The sequence below is a fragment of the Pangasianodon hypophthalmus genome, chromosome 13 (genome assembly GCF_027358585.1).
Source record: "Pangasianodon hypophthalmus isolate fPanHyp1 chromosome 13, fPanHyp1.pri, whole genome shotgun sequence".
NCBI lineage: Eukaryota > Metazoa > Chordata > Actinopteri > Siluriformes > Pangasiidae > Pangasianodon > Pangasianodon hypophthalmus.
Genome location: NC_069722.1, coordinates 10,246,417 through 10,272,096, shown reverse-complemented (window position 1 = coordinate 10,272,096; position 25,680 = coordinate 10,246,417). Strand labels below are relative to the sequence as shown.

General features: G+C 37.3%; 2 protein-coding genes across 3 annotated transcripts in view; both read left to right on the top strand.

The window, feature by feature from the left end:
* The window catches only part of pitpnc1a (phosphatidylinositol transfer protein cytoplasmic 1a), a 65,693-nt gene extending 47,567 nt beyond the window's left edge, over positions 1 to 18,126 (top strand). The window contains exons 5-9 of the mRNA XM_053239367.1: positions 3,868 to 3,971; positions 9,982 to 10,074; positions 14,884 to 15,039; positions 15,297 to 15,360; positions 16,723 to 18,126. Of these exons, the coding sequence (XP_053095342.1) occupies positions 3,868 to 3,971; positions 9,982 to 10,074; positions 14,884 to 15,039; positions 15,297 to 15,360; positions 16,723 to 17,036 (731 nt within the window). The 3' untranslated portion in view covers positions 17,037 to 18,126. The remainder of the gene's footprint in view (positions 1 to 3,867; positions 3,972 to 9,981; positions 10,075 to 14,883; positions 15,040 to 15,296; positions 15,361 to 16,722) is intronic.
* A 1,332-nt stretch (positions 18,127 to 19,458) lies between these two features.
* On the top strand, positions 19,459 to 25,496 carry dxo (decapping exoribonuclease). 2 transcript variants are annotated; one of them, XM_034310094.2, is made up of 6 exons: positions 19,459 to 19,529; positions 22,381 to 22,607; positions 23,049 to 23,268; positions 23,525 to 23,660; positions 23,753 to 23,847; positions 24,331 to 25,496. In XM_034310094.2, the coding sequence occupies exons 2-6, from the start codon at positions 22,499 to 22,501 to the stop codon at positions 24,473 to 24,475; spliced, it is 705 nt and encodes a 234-aa protein (XP_034165985.1). In that variant the 5' UTR covers positions 19,459 to 19,529; positions 22,381 to 22,498; the 3' UTR covers positions 24,476 to 25,496. The 2 variants fall into 2 exon arrangements, with proteins under 2 accessions (XP_034165985.1, XP_026772702.3); XM_026916901.3 differs by lacking the exon at positions 19,459 to 19,529 and adding an exon at positions 20,101 to 20,978.
* The last annotated feature ends 184 nt before the right edge of the window (positions 25,497 to 25,680 follow it).

The following is a 25,680-nucleotide window of genomic DNA, read 5'->3' as shown; positions in this document are numbered from 1 at the left end:
CTGCTATCCCTGCATTGGCAGCTTGCACCAAAAGATTTATTCCCTCTGCATTCTGCCTTCTTCCAATCTCATAAGTCAATGGGCCTCACGGTATAGGTGGGTGGATCTAAAGACTTACTGTGCATTAATTACTGCCAGGATTTCTATGCCTCTTTTACACTGGGTGGTTACAGAGGTCTTTTAAAATGATTACTTATCACATTGTAAGATGATGACAGTACGTTCATGGCTGAATTCTATAAGAGACTGTGTGATAAGATGTGCTCTCCATGTCAGAGTGTATAATGAAGATTCTCTTGCGATAGACCTGTGATTAAAGAACATTACTACATTCTGCTTTCGTCATCAATCAGTGAGATACAAGGCTCATACAGAAAATGGAAACACAAACAGAAATATTCTTCAAAGTGAGCTTGAGGTAATAAGGATATTTTTCTGTCCATTAGCATGCTTCATTTAAACATATCACCACTACCATATTTTCTAGCTGTCCCATGAGTTTTGTGTAATCCTATACAGTCCCCCTTTTGATGACTTTTAGACAGGCATCGCAGCAGTATACACACATTGTGAGATTTTAATCAAAACCGCCAGAACTTTGTTGTCAGCTGTCTTTAGTGGCAAGAGCACTAAATAGGCCGCCAGTGAGCACATCACATTATGTGTTCTAAGCTGACGATCTCAATTCATGACTAAGGAGTTCTTTTACAATGTGAGATTTCTAACAGTGACAGCAAAATCAGGCCGAAAATCATTTTTGCTAGGTTATAGCTAGGTTATCCTCTGGCGAAGAGGAGGCTGTTTGTCATCGCTTTATCTTTGGAGGCAGAAAATCGTGATAAGGGAAGCTGCTTGTGCAACTTCGCTGTTTGCAGCCACAATGGGATGTCACATCATGTATTGGTGAATGTCCCAAAAATAACCAGGTTATTACTTTTATTTATATTACAACTTTATATTAGCCATGAAATATTTTAGATTAAATGAGCTGTAAATCTCCTTATATTTGCTCATTAATAAGGCACCATTTTTTTCACTGACACTGTAATCCATTTTTGTTTTTCTCATTTGCCAGGACCATAACCAGGATCAAAATTTTATTGAGGTTCACATTGCAGAAATGTGTCATAGTTAATATACTATCACAAAGCTGAGTGTTTACTACATCAGTTGCTAATTTTTAATCTCCATTATGTTATCCTTCCATTTTTCTATAAACTGCTCTGACTGTTTGCTTGGTCTGTTTGGTTAGACTGTTTGGTTAACCGTTGGATTACAAGACAGCCTTCAAGTTACCTTTTGAATTCTGCCCCCAAAAATAGGACATTTGTAAGAATATAACATTTATTTCATCTGCTTAAAGAAACTTGAATTGAAGCTTTTTATCAGCCTTAAAACTGAAGACATATTACCATTTTACCTAGTTATTGTAAATTAAAAAACTGCAATGTTCATGGTTACATATATTATATTTACATAAAAATTGATTTTTTTAATTTAACCAACTAACACTGTATTCTAGGGGAAAAAATGTTAGGTACAGTTTTACTAAGAAACAAATGAGCAGTGGCTTTTTCCACAAGCCCCTGGTGATTACCATAAAACTGTATATACTCACACCAAATCTTCCCAATTTAGTGCTACAGCCATGTTGCTTGCAATCTGATTGGTCGGGATGTATTAAAAAAAAAAAAAAAAACAAGATCATTCAGTGTTTTTCTGAAAATATACATGTATGTAAAACATGCACTGTCTGTTGAGAAATAAATGGTGAAAGCAGCCTTAGCTCAATGTCAGTTAAAGTCTATCTGTGACCATTTGTGACCATCAGTGTGGTTGCTTGGTAACCATTGCCTTGTTTCACAAGTTTCAATCCAACAGCAAACTATGTTATCACTGAGAAAAAAGATCACAAAAACACCCAGATAATGAAAGAAGCACTAATTGAACCACGGCAATAGCATGCAGCATACCTATATTCTTTGGATTATCATTTTGTTTAGAATTTTCAGCTTTCTGCTTGTCAGTATTTTCAGACAAAAGTGACTAGTGGCATTATTAATATTTAACTTTTTTTGATGGTTATGCAGTGTGTGCAACTTTGTATAGGTGTAAAGCGTAAGTGCCTTTGTGAAGTGATTTTCACTGCCGTAAAAAGCTGTTGTTGATCACTTCCCCATGCCATGCCCATTCCTGCCAACCCTATTAGTATTTCCTATCTCCATAGTAATTGCTGAAACTAGAGTTAATCCAATCATAGTATTGTTGGATCTCCAGGGTACTCCAGCAGCATTTGGCCATGTAGGGAGGAGAGGGAGGAGTGAGGAATGAGAGAAGGAAGGGGTTGAGAACAGGGCTATAAATCCAACAAGCTGGAAAATAGCTCATCATTACAGCTGGCTGTCACACACACGGCCAGTAAAATGTGGCTATTATGAAGTGTGCTTCTCTGCTAGCATAGCAGAGCAGTTTGTTTAACAGCAGTCAAAGTGAACTTAACAGGGTCTAAGACTTTAACCATATCTGTGCGGCTTGAGTTGTATTTTCAGGTGTGGAATTAGGTTTTGGAGTTTTTCTGTGGGATTTACTGCAGCCTGAAAGCTGTTGTTTTTCCTAGGTTTCTCAGCAGTAAGAGAAGCCTTCTAGCTATGCCATATGGCATTTATATGCTCAATGAATTTAACATCCAAAGAAATTCAAAACCTTGTAGCTGTGAATATCGCCATAGAGTAATGTTTCCATTAAAAACATTACATGCCTACTTGCATTACCTGACTGTTAATGTTAGAGAATACTTGAAGAGTGAGCTTGGACATGCCTCCATGCAGAACATTTCAATATGATTTACATTCTTAGGTTTGTGCATGTGGACTTCCCTCTTCATTCAAACTGCATGTTTTCAACAGGGTAAAATCTGGGGACAGAGGATGGCCATTGTAAAACACTGATTTTCTGTTCCACAGCCATTTCTGTGTTGACTGGGATATATGCTTGGTGTTAGTATGTTGTTAAAAGATCCATCTATAGCCAAGTCTTAACCTCCTAGCAGAGGCATTCAGCAAATGGTCAACATAAAGACTACAATAGAGTTCCTGGCGACTAGGGTGCATTTTTAAAAATTACCTTGGAACACTGGTCTTTCCTCTGGATAACTGCACTGGTTCTGGTTTGATGATTATGAGACTGACTGTGGAGCAGCATTGTGCTAATGTCTATTGTAAACAGCCTTATATAAATCAATTCAAAATAAAAAAATATATATTATTTAAGACCAGCATACTACCATTGCCATAGCATTTGTGGTCCTCAGTTGATGTTATCATTGTCAATAAAAACAGTAGTAGGTCATATGTACACTAATTATTTTGTTTATAATATATAATATATAATTTGGCTGATTAAATGCAACATGATTTTAAAATGCCACAATGCTACATACCACTATTTAAACTCATAAAAAGCCAAACACCACCTAAAAGTGACTTTGCAGTAAATGTACATAAAGTGTGTTGAGAAGCAGGACGTATGTGCGTGAACTCAGCACAAGCTTTATTTGAGCAAATCCGTAATCTATGTGAAAAAAGGTAAAGGTCAATACCAGAAGTACAATGAAACAGAACTTACTTAAAGTAGCTAATTGCATGATATGACTTTGCAGAGGATACGTTAATACAAAAGGGTATACATAGATAAACTAATCAAGGACTAACACAGAACAGGTGAACACAGTCAGGTAACAAACCAGTGACAGGATCAGTGTGGAGGTAGGACTAACAGAAAACAGAAAACTAAAACAATAGCACATGGTGTTCAGGGGGAACTGTGACAATGTAGATGGGGATCATATTAAATCTTGTGCTTTGGCAGCTTTTAATTGTTCTTATTTTTTTTCCCTTATAGTGTTCTTTCTTGCCAAGTTTTCCATACACATAGAGACGAAATATGAGGACAACAACGGCAGCAATGACAATGTGAGTAAGTACCTGTGGTATTTGTGTGTGTGTATATATATATATATATATATATATATATATATATATTATATATATATATATATGATTGGCTGATTAGACAACTGCCCATGTGTGTGCGTATGTGTGTGTGCATTTTCAAAATATCACTGATGGATGAATAAATGTACTTTAGCAGAACTTGCTCAGGGTCTGGCTAGTTCTCCTGATACTCACTGACTGTTTAGTCTCTCCCCAAGTGATTGGTTTTATCATTTTCTGAGCTTATGAATCAACATCGCCTTAAGAAACAGCTGGTGCTCTCACCACCACATCCATCACCTTGTGCTTAAAATTCTTTAATGAAAATCAAGGCAGATAAAAGTCTTTTTACAATGCCCATAGATATGTATTAAAAGTGTCAGCTCATTAAATATTCACACATTACAGTCCACTGCTTTTTTTTAAACTTTAATATTCAGATCTGTTTACTCCCATACTATGGAAAATATTATAGTTATGAGATATAACAAGGAGCACTAAAGACATAGAATTATTCAGTATTCTATTTGCAGAGGTGCGGCTCATCGTATACACCGTATGAGCTGTCTGGCTTGGCTTATTAGACTTTCTGTGCACATGATAACTCACCTAGAGTTTCTGATTCAATTGTGCCCCTATGGTGATAACATTAGCTTATCCTTGTACCTTGTCAGTAAAATAATTATTTTTCCAATCTATTTTAAGGCACATATTTTAAAATATAAAGCACAATAACAATGTAATACTGAGTACAAGCTAGATGACCAGTTCTGTCATAGTAATAATGAATCACAGGGTAAGTCACAGCATTCATTAAGTCTTGACACAATGCTCGAATGCAATACCCGAGGCTTGACAAGTGCCGTTTGACGCTTAAAGTAATGAGGTTTGATACTTGAATGATGTTGTGTTAGGAATGATGCCTGATAAATGATGCCTGAGGAGAATGTGTGAACAATGACACGTGAAGGAGATGATGATAAGGCACGTTGAACTTGAAGCACAGGTTTTATGACTAATGGTGAGGAACAAGAATGTGCCCAAGAAATATGGCCACTGTACTCCCACCTCTGCTGATGTCATCCCTTTTCTCCCATCTATTTTAACAAAAGGAATGGCGGTTTGCAGGAGATTCTGTGGGCTTCTATGGAGGTCAAATAGGACTGAAAAGATTTAGCAGGTGCAAAACAATTTTCAAAGATGCGATAGTGAACTGTGCAGAGGTGAGAAAAGTACAAAACTCCTATGTCTATAGCTTCAAATTCCACACTCAACAGCACTCACCGGCCACTTTAATAGGAACACCTGTACACTTGCTCGTTAATGCAATTATCCAATCAGTCAATCATGCAGCAGCAACATAATGCACAAAATCATGCAGATACAGGTCAAGAGCTTCGGTTAATGTTCACATCAAACATTAGAATGGAGGAAAAAAAATGTAATGGTGCCAAATGGGCTGGTTTGGTTTTTGTATTTCAGTATTTTAACTGCAGATGCCCTGGGATTTTCACGCACAACAGTCTCTAGAGTTTACATAGAATGGTGCAAAACAAACAAGCAAAAAAAATCCAGTAGTTTTGTGGGTAGAAACGCTTTGTTGATGAGAGAAGTCAGTCAGCTCATTATCCTCTTACCTCACTTATCTTCAAGGCATTTCCACCCGCAGAACTGCTGCTCCCTGGATGTTTTTTTTGTTTTTTGCACCATTCTGAACAAATGTTCTCCCCATGTCTGTGTGGGTTTCCTCTGGTTTCCTCCAACCTCCCAAAAATATGCTAGAAGGTGGACTGTCTACGCTAAATTGCCCCTAGGTGTTAATGAGTGTATGCATGACACCTTGCAATGGACTGGTGTCCGATCTTGTGTGTATTCCCACCCTCGTGCTCAGTGTTTTCTTAGGACAGAGAATAGGGATTAGAGAGCTTTAGCCTTATACAAGTAGAATGAAATAGCATTCTTCAAGGCCTTGGTGCAACATTACAGAAATAGATGACAGTGAAATCACCCGACAACATGTAGTGAAAAATTAGAAAAAAGTGTCAGTGCACAACAGACAACAAAATATAAGACAATAAATAGACACTATGCAGGAGTCTGGTGTAATAGTGTGAGCATACAGTATGTACAGTAGCATAGTGAGTGGATTGGTGTGTGATGACTAAGCCTTATAGAACTGTATCTATATCACAGATAATCCTGGTGTAGATGAACAATGCATTATGGGTTTACATACATTCCTGGGTGTGTGTGTGTGTGCGTATATATATATATATATATATATATATATATATTGCGTGTATATATATATATATATATATATATATATATATATATATATATATATATATATATATATATATACACATACATACATATATATACATATATATATATACATATATATATATATATATATATATATATATATATATATATATATATATATATATATATTTACAACACTGTGCAAAAGTCTTAGGCACATGGAAAGAAATGCTGTAGAGCAAAGATGCCTTCAAAAATAATGAAATTAAATGTTTCTCTCTTGTGTATGTTTTCTCTTACGTAATATGCTGCTTTCTTTACTGATATACAAACATTTTTCTGTAACATTTAATTTTGTGCTGGAAAACTAATGTTTGGAAATCTAAAATGTTTTTGTACTGAATCAATAATGTAGAACTCATAAAATAAAAAATCTATAATAAAGTTTGTACTAAAAAAAAATAGGGTGCCTAAGACTTTTGCACAGTACTGTATATATATATATATATATATATATATATATATATATATATATATATATATATAGTAAAATACCACATTCACGGGTGTGTGTGTGTATGTGTGTGTATATATATATATATATATATATATATATATATATATATATATATATATATATATATATACATCCACACCTGTGAATGTGGTATTTTACTATATACATACATATATTTTACTGAAAAAAAGAACAAGATATGCAGACAGGTTGCCTAGTGATTTGAAGTTATAAGTGCGTGATGGGGTTGTGCCCTTTAATTCCGAGAAAGATGGGTGGGAGGCAGTTTATAATTGTTGGTCCTGACAGCTTGTGGAAAGAAGCCGTTCAGGAATCTGGTGGAGTTGGCTTAGACATCCTGGCAGAGGGATGAAGAGTTTATGGGAGGGGTGGGAGGGGTCAAACACTATTCTGGTGGCTTTACAGAGGCAGCGTTTGTGAAAGATGTCCTGTGTTGGAGGCAGAGGGACTGCCGTGATGTTCTTAACTGTCTTCTCTATCCACTGCAAGGTCATGCACTGCAGCTCTCAATGAATGAGTGAATGAATGGACATGATCATTGATAAAGACAGATCACTAAAATGTATAAATTGCCTTTAATAGTGATTCAAAAAGGATCTTATGTTAACTTTTCACTGGCTTTTTACAGATCAGAGCACAAGCTGCAGCAGAAATCATGCTAGTTTTTGTCCACAAACCTCTGATTTCTGGTAACACTTTTTATCTGAAACCAGTCAGACTGCACCTGTGGCATTCAACACAACCCTCTCTGTAGCTGCTGAATTTCTGTAGTTGATAGACACTAAATGAAAGCCTAGTGGCTATGTTTTTTTCTGTTTGAGCACTGAGGCCACTTTGAAGATCCATGTTTCTTTTTTTTTTTCATTGTAGGCAACAATGCTGTAGGCATCTGTCCATTCCATCACAGCTCATAATGCCATCACGGTACTTGTTGAATTCACAGCTAACTGTCCTTCTTTGAACTGTGTTTCTGTTAAAATAGCATCTCAGTGTTAATGAATCAGGAGCACTGCTGTGATTGTGAGAGTCAATATAGAGCCTGTTTCATATATTACAGTTTTATACTCTCTGTGTGATCTGTGTCATTTTATAATATGCAAGCACATGAAAGTCGAGGCGAGTCGAGGTTGATTAGCAGATTTGCGGTTGTATTTATATTACCTGACTGTCCACTTCGTTTTCTGTCCTCTTTATAGCTATTCTTTCCTAATCTATACTCTACACACCTAAATTTCTCTCTTTTTACACTTTTCTTTTCATGTTTATTCAAGTCTTGGCTTCTCTCTCTCTATTACACAATGACCATTTCTTCATTCAAACAAATCCCTTTCCTGATACATCTTATTCCTCTTCCTTAATATATTATATATCGCTATCTTGCTGGTACCATTCTTTAATACTTTGTATGTCTTTCTCTATGATTCCATCACTTGCTGTATTGGAGTCTCTAGGGTCTCACATACTCTCAGACACGCCTGCTGTGAAAAGGCAAGAGCAGAGTGCTCGCCGAATGCTTTGGTACAGAGGCATGCTCTGAAACCATTAAAGTCTTTATGAGGCTCAGAACACTCTGGAGTCTCAACATGAGCAACAGCAACATGATCACAACTGTGAAGGCTCAATATTATACAACAGTCAGCTTCTGATACTCGCGCTCTCAGTCTGTCATCCAGAAATACAGAGCTCCTCCTTCTGGTCAAAATAGGAAGTACTCAATGTCTAGCAATAATAAAATAATCTTATAATTAGAATCACAACCTTTTGATCTTTATATGCAGTGTTAATTTCAGCACACTGCAGAAATATATATTTTAGCAAGAAAAAGTAACTTGTTTATAGGCAAATTCATCTAATATTTCTCTTTATAAGATTATTTAAACAAGATTATTAAGCCTATTTATGGATTTTTTTTACTCATTTCAAGCTTGAAATTATCTTTTTCTTTGGCGTATAAATTTGCTTATTTAAAGGTTTTTTTCTAGAATTTATTTTATTTTTTACCCAGACGAAGTAAAATTATGAGCCAATAAAATCAGATCATTTAAAGCTTGAAATTAGTAAATATGGCTAGAAATAGGCATAATGGTCTTATATTTGTTATATAATAATAACAAAACAATTATATTAGATAATGTTTTCTTCATTCAAGATATCATTTTTTGCTATGTAGTGGGTCATTACGTCTCCTGATGTTATCTACGTCATCTCAGTGGGATTAAAGATCAGGAGGAGATGACCAGATACTCATCAGTCCTGAAATTCTAGATGCAGGGGAGCTGATTCTGTGATTCAGTGTGACTGGAGACACTGGTACATGCCTACTTGCAGCCCATGACATGAGTTCTTATGACATTACAAGCATCATGGAACACAAGAAACTGAGTGTGTGATCAAGTTTTCAAAGACGTGATTAGGTATTGTTCCTCCTCATCAGGCAAAAAACTGTGGATATGCAACAGGCAGAAATGTGGAAATGGGCAAAGAGATGATAATAATATAGACATGATATAATTGCATGCTCAAACAAAGGCGAGACTTTGCAAAGATTAGCTAGTCTAACAGAGCTTTAATACACTAAACAAATGAGTAGGCTGATGAGATGTATAGTACATCAGGCAGGCAGTGAGCTAAAACCTAACTACCAGTGGGCATGGAGGTGACATTACTGCACAGACTGTGTTACTTGTCATAGGTTAAGTGGCATGTTTCTGTAAAATTTACAGCTCACACCCAAAAACTATTAATTTCTAATTCCAGAAATTCTCCCACGACAAAGAGAGAAGACTAAAATAACCTTCATAAATCACCATGAGTAGAAGAGTCCGTGTCTGCCCACATATGTATGACTATATAAAATATGACTATATAGCGTATAATAAAATATAGTCATATGTTCTAATGCTAGACACACAGTCCGCCCCTGATACACAGCGGTTGAATTACAAATAAAAATACCTGGGGATGGTCAGTGCAAGCAGCAGTGAGGTTTTGGGAAGAAAGGACTGTCAACAGATTTTGTGGTGTTTGGTTTGCCACTTCAGAAAGTTATCAGTAAAAGACATTTAAAGTGATATAATGACATAGTTTCAGAAAGGAGATTGTTGTCATGATGTTTTTGTTTAAATGATGGGGAGCATTGCCTTTTTTTCCATCCTCACACTTGTACTTCTCTTTCTGCTCCAGATCTTTGACGAGCCCAGAAATGAGGACACTGAGGTGTGTTTCGTTGACATCGCGTATGATGAAATCCCAGAGCGCTACTACAAAGAATCTGAGGTAAGAGAAAGCTATAAACAGTCATTCCCTCACCATTCTTTCTTTTTTAAGTTAATAAAACAACAACAAAAAAAACACAGCTTGCGATGTTACAGAGAAACCGGAAAGCGCAAGCTCCTCTGTCCTGAACACTCTCCTGTGGTGGACCATTAATAAGCACTGACACCTGAGACTCCTTCCATAAATGTTAAATGAATGTTTCCTAACAGAAAACTTCATCATATCAGCAAGTATAGTTTTTTGTAGTTTTTGTTAAATAACAACACAATTTTAATCCATTTATTATTAGGCTAAGATTATGTGGAGTGTCTGCCATACACCAAGCCCCTGTGAATTACTTTAGGAATGATAACATATTAGAATGAGTGTATTCATAAAAAAACTATTATTTGAAATATAGCTGGAACTGTTGTCAGAGATTCAATTCAATTCAAGAGACTCAAGATTTTTATTTGTAATACACAGTTATACGCAGTATATATCTTGCAGTGAAATGAAAACCTGGCCTACTTCTCCTTAGACTGTGCATTTAAATAACTACATTTAAAATAAGAAATGAATAAGAAGTAAGAAATAATAAGAAAAAAGGAAATAATAAGAAATAATATGTTTATATGGGAATGTGCCAAAAATAGTAATGTACAAAATATGCACTTATATTACGTATAGTAACAATACAAAGTGCAGTGTGTGGAGTGACAATGAGAAATGGTTGTACAGGAATGTGCAAAAAATAGTAATGTCCAAAATATGCAGTTATGTTACATGTAGTAATAATACAAAATGCAGTATGCTGAGTGACAATGGAGTGCAAAGTGATAAGAGAGTCTTTACGCAGTCCTAAGGGATCTGTATGGTGGACATATCCGTGTCTGAACCCCTGAGGGAAGAAGCTCCTCCTGAGCCTCTCAGTTTTAGCCATTAGCCCACGGAAGCGCTTGCCTAATTGCAGCAGGCTGAACAGACAGTTACCGGGGAGTCTCTGTAGATTTTAGCAGCTCTGGTACTGCATCGCCTGGTGTAGATGTCATGCAGAGAGGGGAGAGCAGACCCGGAGATGCACTCAGCTAAGCGCACCACTCTCTGCAGGGCTTTGTGGTCCTGGGTTGAACAGTTTCCGTACCATGCTGAGATGCGGGCTGTGATGTTAAAGAAAATTAATCGACACTTCAGATTCGAGAATTCAGCCATGCTGTGGTATAAATTCAATTAAATTGCCATCTTATGTCTGGAAATTCATGCGCTCATGTTATGAACTGTGTGTTAAGCATGTATTAACAAAAGCAGAGTGTTTAAGTTGCTTAGAAAAAAAGAAGATCTTTACGAGGCCACGCATGCTGAGATTGCATGTCATAAAAAGAAATGAGAGCCTGTTACTTTCTCTGTAATGGATAGTTGGGTCTCATCTATTAGAGCACGTGCTGCTGTCATTTCAGACTGTGGTGGGTGGAAAGTGTTGGGGTCTGTCCATGTTCTAACACACATACACACACACACACATACACACACACACACACACACACACACACACATAATAATGACAACAGCTTTCCACCTTTGACCCAGCTTCATCACAACTCCAGGGTTGTTCAGTTAAAATCAGCAATTACATCCGCATGGTTGAGCCACTGTTTTCTCTCTCTCTCTCTCTCTCTGGGCTGCAGACTGACAGCACGGCCAGTCAGAACTAATGAGCACTGATGTATTATTAGACTTGGTTGGAAACGGCAGGCTGCTCTTGTGTAATCTGGTGATGAAGTAATCTCTCATGCCTGGTCATTTTCTCCTGACACTCTCTATTATGTCTCACTGACAAACACATTCAGCTATTACTGTGTCAGGGGAAACGCTTAATCTCCAATCTCTTTTCAACTCTTTACTTATTTTATACATTTAAAAGTGTATTTCTAATGGATTACAGTTTTTAGCAATTGCTTACACATTGTTGTTGTTATTGATGATGGACCCTGACACACGTTTCTCAGTAACCAAAGCTCACATATCTTTCCTCTCAGCCTCTAGCACAAAATGAGCCACATTTCACTGGATTTTAGTCTCGTGCAATCTGCTATGTAGTCATAATACCTGAGTTTATTTTATTACAATCATGTTCATTCATCGATTCATTCATTCATTCATATCAGACATTGATTTCTAATTTGTGGCTACTTACAGTGCTTGTTTTTTCTCCTCTTTCATTTCATCTCCTCAATTCTTTGCATTTCTCTGCAATTTTCTTGTTGTATGTATCCAGCAGTATCCAGCATTGACTCCAGCACATACACTTTGAGGACTGCATTCTCATTTTTATTCAGTACAATGTGAAAAACATGGTTTGTTATAGAAATTATAGAAAATCATGTGTGTTGTTAATATTTAATATTTATCTTTTAGCAGTGTGTTTTTAGAATCGTATCATTAGAAAATCAAAAAGAGTTTAAGACTGGCCTTTCTTTTTTTTTTGTACAGGCACTGGCATTGCAGTGGTTTAAAACTTGATTTGGATTTATTCATTAATTGTCATCTTTACAAAAAGACAGATGTCATTAGAAAAACTTTTTAAAATCGCAGATTTGATTTCACAGATTGAATTGCTTTCGCCATGTGCATTGCTACAGTATTGTGTAGTATAGTGCTTTAATGAAAAAGTAGATTTATGAAAAAATTTCAGCTGTAGAATGATATGCATTCCAGCTGCACTGAATGATTTTAGCTTGGTATGAGAATCTATAAATCATTTAGAGAAATCCATCTTTCATAACACTGAAAAGGCTAATCACTAACTTGTTTAGATAAGTATCACCACTGTTTTAGCTTTTAAATTTTATTAATAAAGTTTAAATATATTTTGTTATTTTGTTTATTGAGGCACAGAAACTGCTCCGATGTACCCACTCCATGTATTTCCACACTGTACCCGCTCCACTTAGTCATTTTTCATCATGTGAAAGTCCCTTTTCATCTCCTTTGGCAGGATATTTCATCTGTCTTATGTATATGATGTGCTTTAAGTTACCCCAGCAATTACAGTGATTGCTGCTCAGACAATTCAAATCCCAGTTGGGAATGCAATGAGATCTCCTCCCCTATTCATAAGCAATCTTTCCTCTCTAACGTGCGAGTCATTAGCTTAAAATAAAATGTCTGATTAGTGGCAGCCTGTGACATTAGGATAAAGATGAACCTCCTGTTGTGCCACTTGGCATGAGCTTCCTACAAACACCTTCCACAAAGCACTATTTATAGATCAGTGACGGCGGGAAAGCAGACTCATTACGATGCAGTGTGTATGTCGTGTGAACTCCCTCTGTGAGATATAGTGTCTTGCAAAAGCATCCAGAGGTTGTTCAATTCTTATATCTGATTGAGTTACAAACCTTTTTTTCCTGTGGTATGATTATTAACAAGCACTGAAACTGATATTCCCGACACTGTGGAATTATATTGTAGTGGAAAATATTAATAAAAATACAAGGCTGATATATGATGCTTGCAAAAGTACTCAATACTTTATTTAACATGGAAATTTCCCTGAAAATTGGTTTAATAATTTGTGACTACCCATGAATCATTATCATAACAGGCTTATTTTCTGAATAAAAAAAACAGTAAAAGCTGCTGTTGTCTATTTTTTATTATTTAATACATTTTTAAGTACTCAAACCCATGTCATTTTAAACCACAAAAAAACATTTATGTAGAATAATCCTTTGTTTTTATTGCTCAAGCATCTACTATAAATGGCCTAAGATTATCTGTATACTTTTATCTTCAGTAAAAATGCCAGTATCTATGAATATACTTACATTTGGAAACAGCTGGGGTATTCCTGCCATGCCAAATAGCTAGAACATTAGCTTGAATTTGTCACATGTAGATAAGAAAATGATTTTCGATTTATAGTAGCCTGCCAAAATACCATAACAACCAAGAATTACTAATCACTAATGAATTTATTAGAAACAAATGTGTAGGAAAGAAGAAAAATATCAAAGTGTTGAATGTAGAATGAACATAAAACCATCCAGGCCCTTTAAAGAAAAACTCTCCGAATAAAAATATGATTTGTGAGATGATTATTACATTAAGTAGCAACAAAGTTCATTATCTGAAAGAAAAATTAATGTTCACTAGTCATTTTTAATAGTTTAGTGTCACATAATAGGTGAAAAAACCTGTAAGACACATCAGGAGTTCGCTAAAAAGCATGATAATCATTAATTTGCCAGAAGTGAAAGGTGGTCAGGTGAAGCCAAGATACAGTTTTTCAGTTGAAATTTAAAATGATATGTGTGGCAGAAATGTCATACTGTCTACACCAGAAAAATGTCATGCCTACAGTAAAGTAGAGTGATTACAGCATCATGCTGTGGGGACTGAGCATCAAAAGCACTTAAGCTTGGAGAAGGGTTTCAGTGCAGTGATTCCCAACACAAAGCTGTAATAACATTGGACTGCCCATAAATCAAAAAGGGTGAAAGTCCTACAATGACCTAGTTAAAGCCGTGATCACAGTCCAGCTGAAAATCTGTGGCACTGTTTGAAAAAAGATTATCTCTGCACAAGCATCCTCTGACAAACCTCTGGGTGGATGAGTATAAAGTACAAAAATAAATCCTGTACACTGTGGAAAACCTATTCCAAATTTTCCAAATGTTTAGAAATATTTTGCATTATAAAGAATTTAAATAATTAATTTGAATATGCTTTCGAAAATTATACAGAAGATTAGTGATGCAGAGGACAGGAATGGGAGTTGTGGGAGTGGACAGATAGATCATTTCCCAGTGTTTAAATTCTCTTCCTCAGGACCTGCGCTACTTTAAGTCAGAGAAGACAGCACGGGGTTTGCTGCAGGAGGGCTGGAGAGACACTCAGGACCCCATCATGTGCTCCTATAAGCTGGTGACGGTGAAGTTTGAGGTGTGGGGCCTGCAGACACGTGTGGAGCAGTTTGTTCACAAGGTCTTTCTCTTTCCTTCTCATGTGTTTTACTCTTACCTCCCCTTGCCTCTGAGCTCTAACCACCCCCACAAATGTCCCTCAGCACCCCTTGTCCTTGCCTGAGGATCCTTTTTCTCCCTGTTCCCAACTGCTTTTATTACTCATACAGAAACCTGAACAGTGACGCACAGTATATTAATCATGACTTCTGTCCTTGAGTAGGTAATTAATAAAGACTTCCTAACCAGTCCTTCTCTCTGTCTTCTCTCTCTTTCAAGGTGATAAGGGACGTGTTGTCGCTAGGTCACAGACAGGCCTTTGCCTGGGTGGATGAGTGGATTGGTACGTAGAAGGACAGCTATTTGTTCTGTTCATGTGTAACAAAGATCTATGTGCGGTGGTAATAACAGAGTGAAAGATACTATATGTGTGTGGTGGTACTGGTGCAAATCAACCCTACATACTTTTGAAAAAGAATTAATCAAATTTTGAGTGTGAGCGTGTACAGAGTCCTTCTAGTAAAGTCTGTACACTTGGTGGCCATCTTGGCAACACTCCTGGAAAATTCTGTTCAGTCATACAAGACATGGCTCCTGAAATAGCTGCATATTCTTATTGTGATGTATGTTTTTTTTTCACTTCCTGGTCCTATCTCCGCCCCTGTTCTGTCATTGTTTTTTTTCCATCTGTTCTCCATTTTGATTTTGATTAATTTGCCTATGTTTATCCTCCTCTGTGTTTCTCTTGTGGCAAAGTCTTATCATGCATTTAGTTTGTTAAGTCTAAACCTTATTTTCAGGTTTCCGTGTTTCCTGGTTTTTGACTCTCACTTGTTTTTTTTGGTTTATGATCATGGATTATCCCTTTCTGACATTGCCTGCATGTGTATTAACACCTGCTACGGATTTTGATTGCATCCCTCCTTCTGCTCACATGTGAAAGGCTTAAAATAAAGCTGTTTTTTTTCACTGCTCCAGCTACTCTGCATGCGTGTTTCTCAATAACTAATGGAGCAAAGTGCCCTGTAGTATCAGTACAGCTGAGCACCTGCTGGTTGTCAATTTTTCAGCCAGAGGGGACTTGAGATCTAGCCTAATTGACATTTAACTTTGGAACCTTGGATTTGTTGTCACACAGTGTGAGCACCTTTGTCATGTGATCTTTGCCATCACATTCAGAGATTAGACCATATATAATTCATATAACTGTTCTGACCATATATATATATATATATATATATATATATATATATCTATATATATATATATATATATATATATATCCTTATATATATTCTTCTCTAAGAATGCAACATAATCAAAGAGAAACATATATATATATATATATATATATATATATATGTTTCTCTTTGATTATGTTGCATTCTTAGAGAAGGCCTGTTTTCACACGTCTTGCAAAATATTACATATCTCTGATAAACCCAGAAGCAACCCCAGTACAAATCAGTACAAATCATTGTTGTTAAAATTAAAATGGCCGGGAACCTTGTGTTATTGCATTTGAGTGATTTGGTACATGAAAAATTGTGTACTATGGCAGAGCACTGCCTCTGCCCCTGCCTTAATCACCACTTCATTTTTTCCCATTATTCTAATAAGCCTGTGAGAAGTTCTCTGCAAAAAAAAAAAAAATTCTCTATGGTGTATGTATGACTCAGAGAACTTTTTGTCTCTCCACTGAAAGACATGACAATGGAGGAGGTGAGAGAGTACGAGCGTGCCACGCAAGAAGCCACCAATAAGAAGCTAGGCACATTTCCCCCTGCCATCTCCATCAGCGAGACGCCCCTGACATCCTGCGCCCACAGCGGACCATCCAGTGCCCCCTCCACCCCCCTCTCCACAGAAGCCCCAGACTTCCTCTCTGTGCCCAAAGACAGACCGCGGAAGAAATCAGCACCAGAGACACTCACACTCCCCGATCCGGCGAGGAGAGACTCCAGTTATCGGCTACCGAGCCTCTTCTCCTGGGGCTCCAGCTCCCGTCAGCCTGAATGACCCACACAGAGAAGAGCCCAAGTTCAGTAATGCAGCTGTCAGAATGGTGTCTGCTAGGCACACACACACACAGCAAGCCAGTCTCTGTTTAAACTAGGAGAGAGACACAAACACACACGCAAAGTGGATTTCCAACCTCACCAAGCTGAAACTCTACACAGGGGTTCAGTCGAGATCTTATCTACAGTCAAAAAGCGCATTCCAACTTTCCAAAAGCAACGTAGTTCACAGTTTACAATAACTCAGGAGTTCTTCAGTTGTGTTACGTTTTTTTAAAAAATTCTTCTAGTTGTGTAGTTTTGTTATTTCAGACGGATTGACTGTGTGTGCTATTCGAGGTGGAATATACAAAATAAAGACAAGCTTCTGCTTTTAATAGGAGAGAACCTGATCCACTTTCTTAATACTGTTTCAACATTTTCAACATTTCAGTGTTCTTTTGAGTAGATACTGGTGTTTTGGTTTTTAGTTTGGTTAACTGACTGGATTGGCACCGCTGTCCAGTAAAAAAGGTCACAGTATTGCTGAGTATTATAATAAATGTACTACACTTCATAAGAATGCTTCTATTTAGGATTGGACTGATTCTGCAAAGCAGAAAAAATGCTCCTTATTCCTAACAATAGTGTCAGAGCTGAAAACCACTGGACCTACTGTTGTGTCTCAGTCTATTGCTGGATATGTGGACTGCCAAGTTCCTGTATATACTGTATCTTATTACCATACTAAATTGTCATCTATTATTCATTAACACGTTACCATTTATGATAAAGGGTAACTGAGTATATTGTATTTTACATGTTATTTCCCTGGTTTAACAGTATGTGGTGCATTACAATATGTAAATAGAAAATCACGTTTGCAAGGAATGCTTTCCAGGATGTCTTGAATGCTATATAGTCTTCATGTGCAAAGGAATGCTTGCTGTTGGACAATGTGTACTTTGTGAATATAAAGGCTTGTTGCTTTCGATAGTTCATACAAATCAGTTTCCTTCTTTTCTAAGAGATGCCAGCATCAAGAACATGGTCATATGAAATCAATTATTTGATGTAAACAGCTGGTATGAAAATAAAGCTTTAACTCTTGACTGGAAGTGTACTTACTTCATCTTACAGTTGCTTCACCAATCACGTTGTATGTCCATGTGCTAGTGTGTGCAGTTAGTGTTTAGACCTTTGGAAGCATGATTTTAGCTAGGAGTTTCCCTTTTACGCTCAGCTGCAATTTTCAGACGCAAGTCTTCTCATGAACTTTGCTTGTAGCTCATTCTGTCAATGGTGTTTCGCTCCCTCATGTACATTCAAATGCATAAGTCTGTACACAAAGGTAACTTAGCAACAAGATATTTACAGAGGTTTTGTCATAAGACAATAGACAATAATGTTTATTAAGATATTAACAGCAAAAAATCTGTTTGTTTACTGTCTGAATATATTGTAAATATTCTCTAACAGAGAATAACCTTTTCCATATCCCTGAGCAGCGCACTCCTGTGTAGCCCACCTCCCTGCACATTGTTCCTGACATAGCTTTTCTAACTCTCCAAGACTTCTTGGCCAATCTTTATCCATTCATCTTGATATTTAAGCAGTATCACATGAGCAAGATTGCTGTTGTACTGATGATCAGCATGGCTGTGATTTATGTGATATTCAGTAAAACAGTACTTGTGTGTAATTGTGCTTGTGATATTGCTTTTATACAACAGTTCTATAACCAAGAAATTAATATCAAGCAACTGACATTTCAGACACAGTATGACCCAATGTTTTGTTGCCACAGCTGGATAGAGCGTTGCGTGTTGCCATTTGAACACACAGACTGACTGAAAGCCCGTAGTAAGTGTAGTAACGTTTCAGTGTAACGGAATATTGCTAGAATTGGACATTTATGTAGCACAGAGAGGAAGAGTGATACAAACAGATTTCCCAGTACCGAATACTCTTGGAACACCGTTTGTCCAATCAAATTAGTGGACCGGAACTAGCATAAACGCACACACTTGCATAAACTCTTCCACTATGTGAGATAAATCCAGTCAAAAATAAACTGAGAATTAAAACAACAAAATCCACAAATTGAGTCTTTGTGATTGATTGATTGACTGATTGATTGATTGATTGATTCGTTTCACATTTTGTCAGTGTTGACAACTGCTATGGAAAAGAAAAGACAGTAAATAATGCATTTTAATTTTCATCTTGACATTTTATGCAGAAAATGAAAAAAAAAAAGCAAAAGCAGATTTTGGATTTTCATTATTAGATTTAGATTAGATTCAACTTTATTGTCTTTACTGTCATTGTGCAGAGTACAAATATACAGAGTACATATATATATATATATATATATATATATATATATATATATATATATATATATATATATATATATGTACTCTGTATATATGCAGCCACACATGTGCAAGGTATGAGGTAGAGGAAGTAGAGACCAGCTCAGTGTAAATGACAAGGTGTACAAATATAGAAGGTAAAAGATATTTAATGTTTGCTTTATATTTGGCACGAATGATGCATGCTTGTATGGAAAATAAATTACAAAATGAATAGATTTCATTGTATTTTTCATTTTAGCAGTGATGTAGGGAAAGGAAATGGCAAAAGAGGTTTATTTGTTTGTTTGGACTGATTTAGCTTCTACACTGCTAGTCATACTGCCTTCAGGTTTGGAGACTGAGAGGGTCATGGCAAAATTTATTCTCAAAATACAGTATATTTCTGATGATTTTGCCATATGCCATATTACTTAGCTTATTTACTTTGGTAAGATTGCAGTAAGATTGCATATGTAGTGTTTTTTTTTTTTTTTTTTTTTTTTTACAAAGATGGAAATTTGTCAAATTTTTCAAAATTTGATAAGTGAGTAGAAAAGCTTTCTCTGTCCATATGGACTGAGTGTCTTTATTAGATATTTTGCGTGAATATAGAGAACTTTCTAATTAAAAACTACATATTTTTTACTTTGTAGCAGTCCAGGGTTTGTCATTAACAGTGCAGAAATATTTAGAAAACGAATAATGTTTCTACGTTTGTTTCTTTTATTTTGAAAGCGGATTGATGAAGCCTGAATTCACAAGTCAGGACGCTCCAAAATCAAAATAGCCAGCTAGTTATTTATTCGTTGCTCTGACCATGGCTTGTTTCCAAGACAGGTTTTAAACGCTAGAAACAATGTACCATGTACTTTTAATGTTATTTTCTAATATACAGTGAATGCATGTATACTGTGGTGAGGTGAGACTTTCCCCACCACTCTTACGTTAGCTAGCTAGCATGTTATGTTTTGGTTTCTAGCTTGCAAACCTGCTAGCTACACTGCATTACAAAGAAGAGCTGGTTATCTGATACATGGCAGGTTTATGACTTGTGTCTGGTAATATTTAAAGAACCAGACAGCCTGGATAGTGGTCACTGAGCCGTGAGTTAGGCGGGTTATTAATAATAAACCATTTTATAATAAATGTTGTGTCTAGGCAGCAGTTATATGAGACATGGAGCGTCACGCAGGAAGCAGCAGCAGCATTAGCAGCATTAGCACTCAGCGTCAGTCTAAAAGAGACAGAGACTTTAATGAAGATCCGTCCACTCAGAAGCGGTTTCGAGCTGGTGGTGAGACGCAAGCCCCCCGCTCTCTGAGTACTCGAGCACAGCTGTATGAACGTGTCTTCCCTCAGTACAGACAGCCTGTGGAGGTCGGGGTCTTTTCTCTGGACTCAGACAGAGCCTTCTTTAACGACTCCAGACAGCTGCGTTACTACGTGGACCCGGGTAACAAACCCAGCTTCAACCTGCGGGATGGTTACAGAGACCGCTTCATTAAAAGAGATGACGGGGTCAAAGAGAGACTTGACCATATATTGCGGTGGATTATAGCAAACAGATCCAAACTACACTCCACACACACTTCTTCATCCTCCTGGTGAGACATATATAGTCTTCTTTTAATGATAATCCTGTACCAGTGGTCACCTGGATGTCAAATCCAACACATGGGATCTAAACTCAAGACCATTTTTCTTTATTGACTAGTAAAATGTGTCATGTAGCAGGAGACAAAATGCACACAAGCACTTCACGCTCATCCAGAAATCCAGTTTCTGTAAATATACAAATTACAATTCACCTCAGCCCCCTCACACGTCATGGCCTTCATTTGCATAATGGAACATGATTGGCTCCTACATTTTATGACCTCATCACACTGTTTCTCTTTTCCACTGAGATATCAGCTTCTCTGTATTTTAACAGAGGAGTTTGCAGACCAGCCAAACATCACTCATTTTTGTGTAGAACGCATTTAACATTGGAGTAGAATACAAAAAAAAAAAGGTTGAAATTTTTGACTGGCAAACAAATAGGTCTACGACGAACTGTCAAATCTAAAATAGGTTGGCAGGTCTGAGTTTGTAATTTTAGAAACATTGATAAGACTTCCCGGGGGGCATAGTGGCTTTGTGGTTAGCTTTTTTATCTCGCATCGCTGGGGTTGGGGGTTTGATTCCCGCCTCCGTCCTGTGTGTGTGGAGTTTGCCTCTTCTCCCTGTGCTTCAGTGGTTTCCTCTTGGTACTCCGGTTTCCTCCCCCCAATCCAAACACAGGTGCTGTAGGCTGATTGGCATCTCTGAATCCTTAGTGTGTGAATGGATGTGTGTGTGTGTGTGCAATTGTGCCTTGCGATGGGTTGGCACCCCATCCAGTGTATCCCCTGCCTTGTGCGCCGAGTCCACTGGGATAGGCTCCAGGCTTCCTGTGTCTCTGTGTAGGATAAGTGGTACAGAAGATGGATGGATGGATAAGACTTCCTATTCCTAATCACCTTATCATGGCTATTGGAACTATTTCCCTTTATAAGGGAAAAGGGCACAGCTGATTTCTGGCCTGATTTGAGAAACTCTTGTGGGTGGGGCAGAGCTGATTTCTGGGTTAGAAAAATTGAACCGGAATATGAAACTAAAAACCGAGGGCAATTCTCTAAGGTGTCTATAAAATTATGTGGTTATTATAAAAAAGTGCACCTTTCAAAGACATCTTGGATTGAACACCATAATGCATTTTTCTTCTAGTTTTATACAGGATAGTCAGGTGTGAAGTAATGTAAGAATGGGTTTGGATTGTGAAACCTGGGTGTTTCAAAATGAACATGGAGTAAAACCCAGATGATAATAGCTTGGGAAGAGAGAGATGAAATGACACGATATTTCATCTCTCACAATATAATTTTTTCCCCTGCCTGTGTGTGCATGGTGACATCAATCAGAAGATGTTTAGAACATAATATTGAACTTTGAGGTGCAGAATAACTGAATCACATTCATTTCCAGTACACTAGGTGTAGACTTTGTCACTTGGCGAGGCCACTTAACGAAGCTGTTGACCACTCCGTATGAGACGCAGGAGGGATGGTTGCTGGCTGTGTCCAAGTTCAGAGGCACTCTCTACATGAGCGAAGTGGAGACAGAGGCTGCCCGAGTTAACCGAGAGAACCGTACAGAGAGGCATGAGGAGATGATGTACTGGGGCTACAAGTTTGAGCAGTACATCTGTGCAGGTATTATAACATTTCACCTTTTTAGTATGAATACTCGCATTTCAATAAGTTTGATGAGAAAGACTCATCCAGATATGCATACTACACAGTACTGTAGTATGCATAGCTTAATGTGATAATAAGCAAAGCTTATGAAAAGTAGTGTTTGTACATAGCAGTCTATTAATTATGGTATAACTCAGTATGGTACTTATTATACTAACATTTACTGTAGCAGTAAGCTGTTTTTATGTGGCCTAAATCTCAAGTAAAAGAACAAGAAAATTTGCTGCATAAGTACAGGGACAGAAATCATATCAGCACAGGTGGTCTAAGATAGTGTTTGGTATATAGTTGATTATTTTATTACTTCTCGGGTATAATTATTGTGACTGCAAGACATTTCAGCATTCATCTTGAGATGCTGCTCTTGCTCCTAATGTTTTTTTCCTTCTTTGCCAGATGATGTGAACGGTGTCCCAGACCGAGGAGGGGTTGTCAACACAAACGAGGCTTTCTGCACAGTAGTCCAGACTCGCCTAGCAGACCATAAGCTACTGTTCTCTGGTGAGGTGGACTGCCGAGATAAGGACCCTAGAGCTCCTCCAGCTCCGGCCTGCTACGTCGAGCTAAAGACCTCAGCTGAAATCTGCACCCCGAAACAGCGCAGTAACTTTCACAGGTGTGCCTCAAAACTGGATTTAAGCCTTATTTTTTTACAAAGTCAAGCCTTGTGCTTTTGACCAAAGGGCCAATTCAGTATTTTTTTTTACTATTAAAATAAAAAAAGAATACTTTTCATAACATTTAAGTTCCTTGATTATCATTGTGGTGGTGTTACTGATGATCACTAATTCTTCTATAGTAAAGATAAGGACAGACAATGCTTTCAGTGATAAATATTTTGCTTGTTGTTTTTCCATATATTCCTCTCATAGATATAAGCTGCTGAAATGGTGGGCCCAGTCATTTCTTCCTGGAGTTCCACGTATCGTTGCTGGATTTCGAGACCATGATGGTGTAGTGGTGTCTGTAGAGACGTTCCACATCTCAAAAATATCCCAACTGATTAAGGTTTGTTTAGATTAGAATGTTTTGAGCAGGAATACTAATATTAAATGGATATGCACGATATAAAATATTTTCTTGGTCTGTTTCTCACATAGAATGAGTACAACTGCTGGAAGCCGACAGTCTGTATGAACTTCTGTAGCGATTTCCTGTCCTTTGTGAAATCTGTTGTAAAAGAGGATAATCCAAGGTACTTCCATGGCGTTACTAAAGAATGTAGTGGAGGGTGAACACAGAGAAACAGTGTTTATTTAGCTTTTGAAATACGAAGTAGGAAAATGGAAAAAAAAAAAGTAGTTGTTACATCACTTCACCTCAGGTTAAACTCTAATTCTTAATTCTATCACGTCACTCAACCTTCCACATTTTGCTTCAGCAACAGTCTTACTACCCTGTTCATCACCTCTTTTTTTTTTTTTTGAAAAAAAAAAAAGATGTGGAAATTACTTATGGTATATAATGACTTAAATCATTGCGTATGTAAAGAAACTTGAAACACGAACCATGAATATGACATACTGATGCAGTACTAGCCTATGCAGTACTGCCCAAACAAAATACCACTTAGAGATGCGAGTAAAAGGTTAAAAAGATATACTTTGCTTTATGTATGTGGATGTTCATCCCTGGAATTTACTCAGATGTGCCTTCTGCTATATAATATTTCTTTCAGGGTGGTGTACCTGTTTGCATGGGACCCACATAGAGACGTGACCTACACAGTTCACAGAGACTCCCAGTATACGTTCCTTCCTGACTGGTATATCAAGGAAATGGCAAGCCATCATCACCACCATGTCTCTAACCCTAACATTTAACACGGTAGCCAATGAACCAAGATTATTTTCTTGTCTGAAGTTTTCTTCTTTAGTTTAGTACATATAGCTAACATATAAATGAAGCTTATAAGCACCAGTTTAGCACTGAAGCTCCAGTACAGAACTAAAGAAGCAAACATACACCATACAGCCAAAAGTATGTGGATATCTGACCATCATACCTATATGTGCCCAATCCAAAAACAGCCTCCAATCTTATGGAAAGACTTTCCACTAGATTTTGGAGCGTGGCTGTGGAAGTTTGTGCTTATTCAGCCTCTGATGTCAAGTAAGAAGGCCAAGGGTGCAGTTGGCGTTCCAGTTCATCCCAAAGGTGTTCAGGGTATTTGAGGTCAGGGCCCTGTCTAGGGTTCTTCCACATCAACCTTGGCAAACCATGCCTTCATGGACCTTGCTTTGTGCACAGGGGTACTGTCATGATGAAACAGGTTTGGGCCCTTGCTTTCCAATGAAGGGAAATCTTAATGCTACAGCGTACTAAGACATTCTAGATAATTGTGTGCCTCTAACTTTGTTGCAGAAGTTTGAGGAAGGCCCACATATGGGTGTGATGGTCAGGTGACCACATACTTTTGGTCATATAGTGAACCTGTAAAACTCATGCTTCCACACAGTACAATACAATCATGTTAATTTAATTTATGAATGATGATGACATAGAGAATCATTTTAAATCAGTTACACGTCAGTTAAAAAAATCAGATCGTTACACCCCCATTCTTTAACTGGGTCTCTGTACACAATTAAGAGTCAAAGCTGCTTTTTGTCTTTTGTGGATAAGCCTATTTTTAATCCTGTTTTGCAGCCTGACTCATTTGGCTTTGCTACCAGAAAATGTGAGTTGCTCTACGCTATACTTTTAAATGTGTGTGATTGTATTCATTGTTGTTTGAGATTTCTTATAAGCTGTCAACAAATTCACATTAAATTGCAGTCAGTTTTGGAACCATACAAGAAAACAAAGCAATAAATAAACACTTTCAATGCTTGAAAAGCTTCAGCAGTCATCCAGGTCATTTTGAATTGCCTGACTCCGCGTATCTGGAATCGAGTTAAATTATTGAAATCAGATTTTTTTTTTGGGTCCACCAAATCCCACACCTGTGAACTCGGGATTCAAGATTGTGTTTAGGTTTTTTTCTAGCCCTGTTCCTCGGGAGTGTCAAGTTTCACTTCCAAGAATT

Bases quoted from the DNA above. Each gene is read 5' to 3' on its own strand.
- dxo (XM_026916901.3), top strand. From the start codon at position 20,551: ATGGAGCGTCACGCAGGAAGCAGCAGCAGCATTAGCAGCATTAGCACT. The intron at 20,979-22,380 runs GTGAGACATATA...ATTCATTTCCAG, and splicing joins CACACTTCTTCATCCTCCTG to TACACTAGGTGTAGACTTTG. The intron at 23,848-24,330 runs GTACTTCCATGG...TATTTCTTTCAG, and splicing joins GTAAAAGAGGATAATCCAAG to GGTGGTGTACCTGTTTGCAT.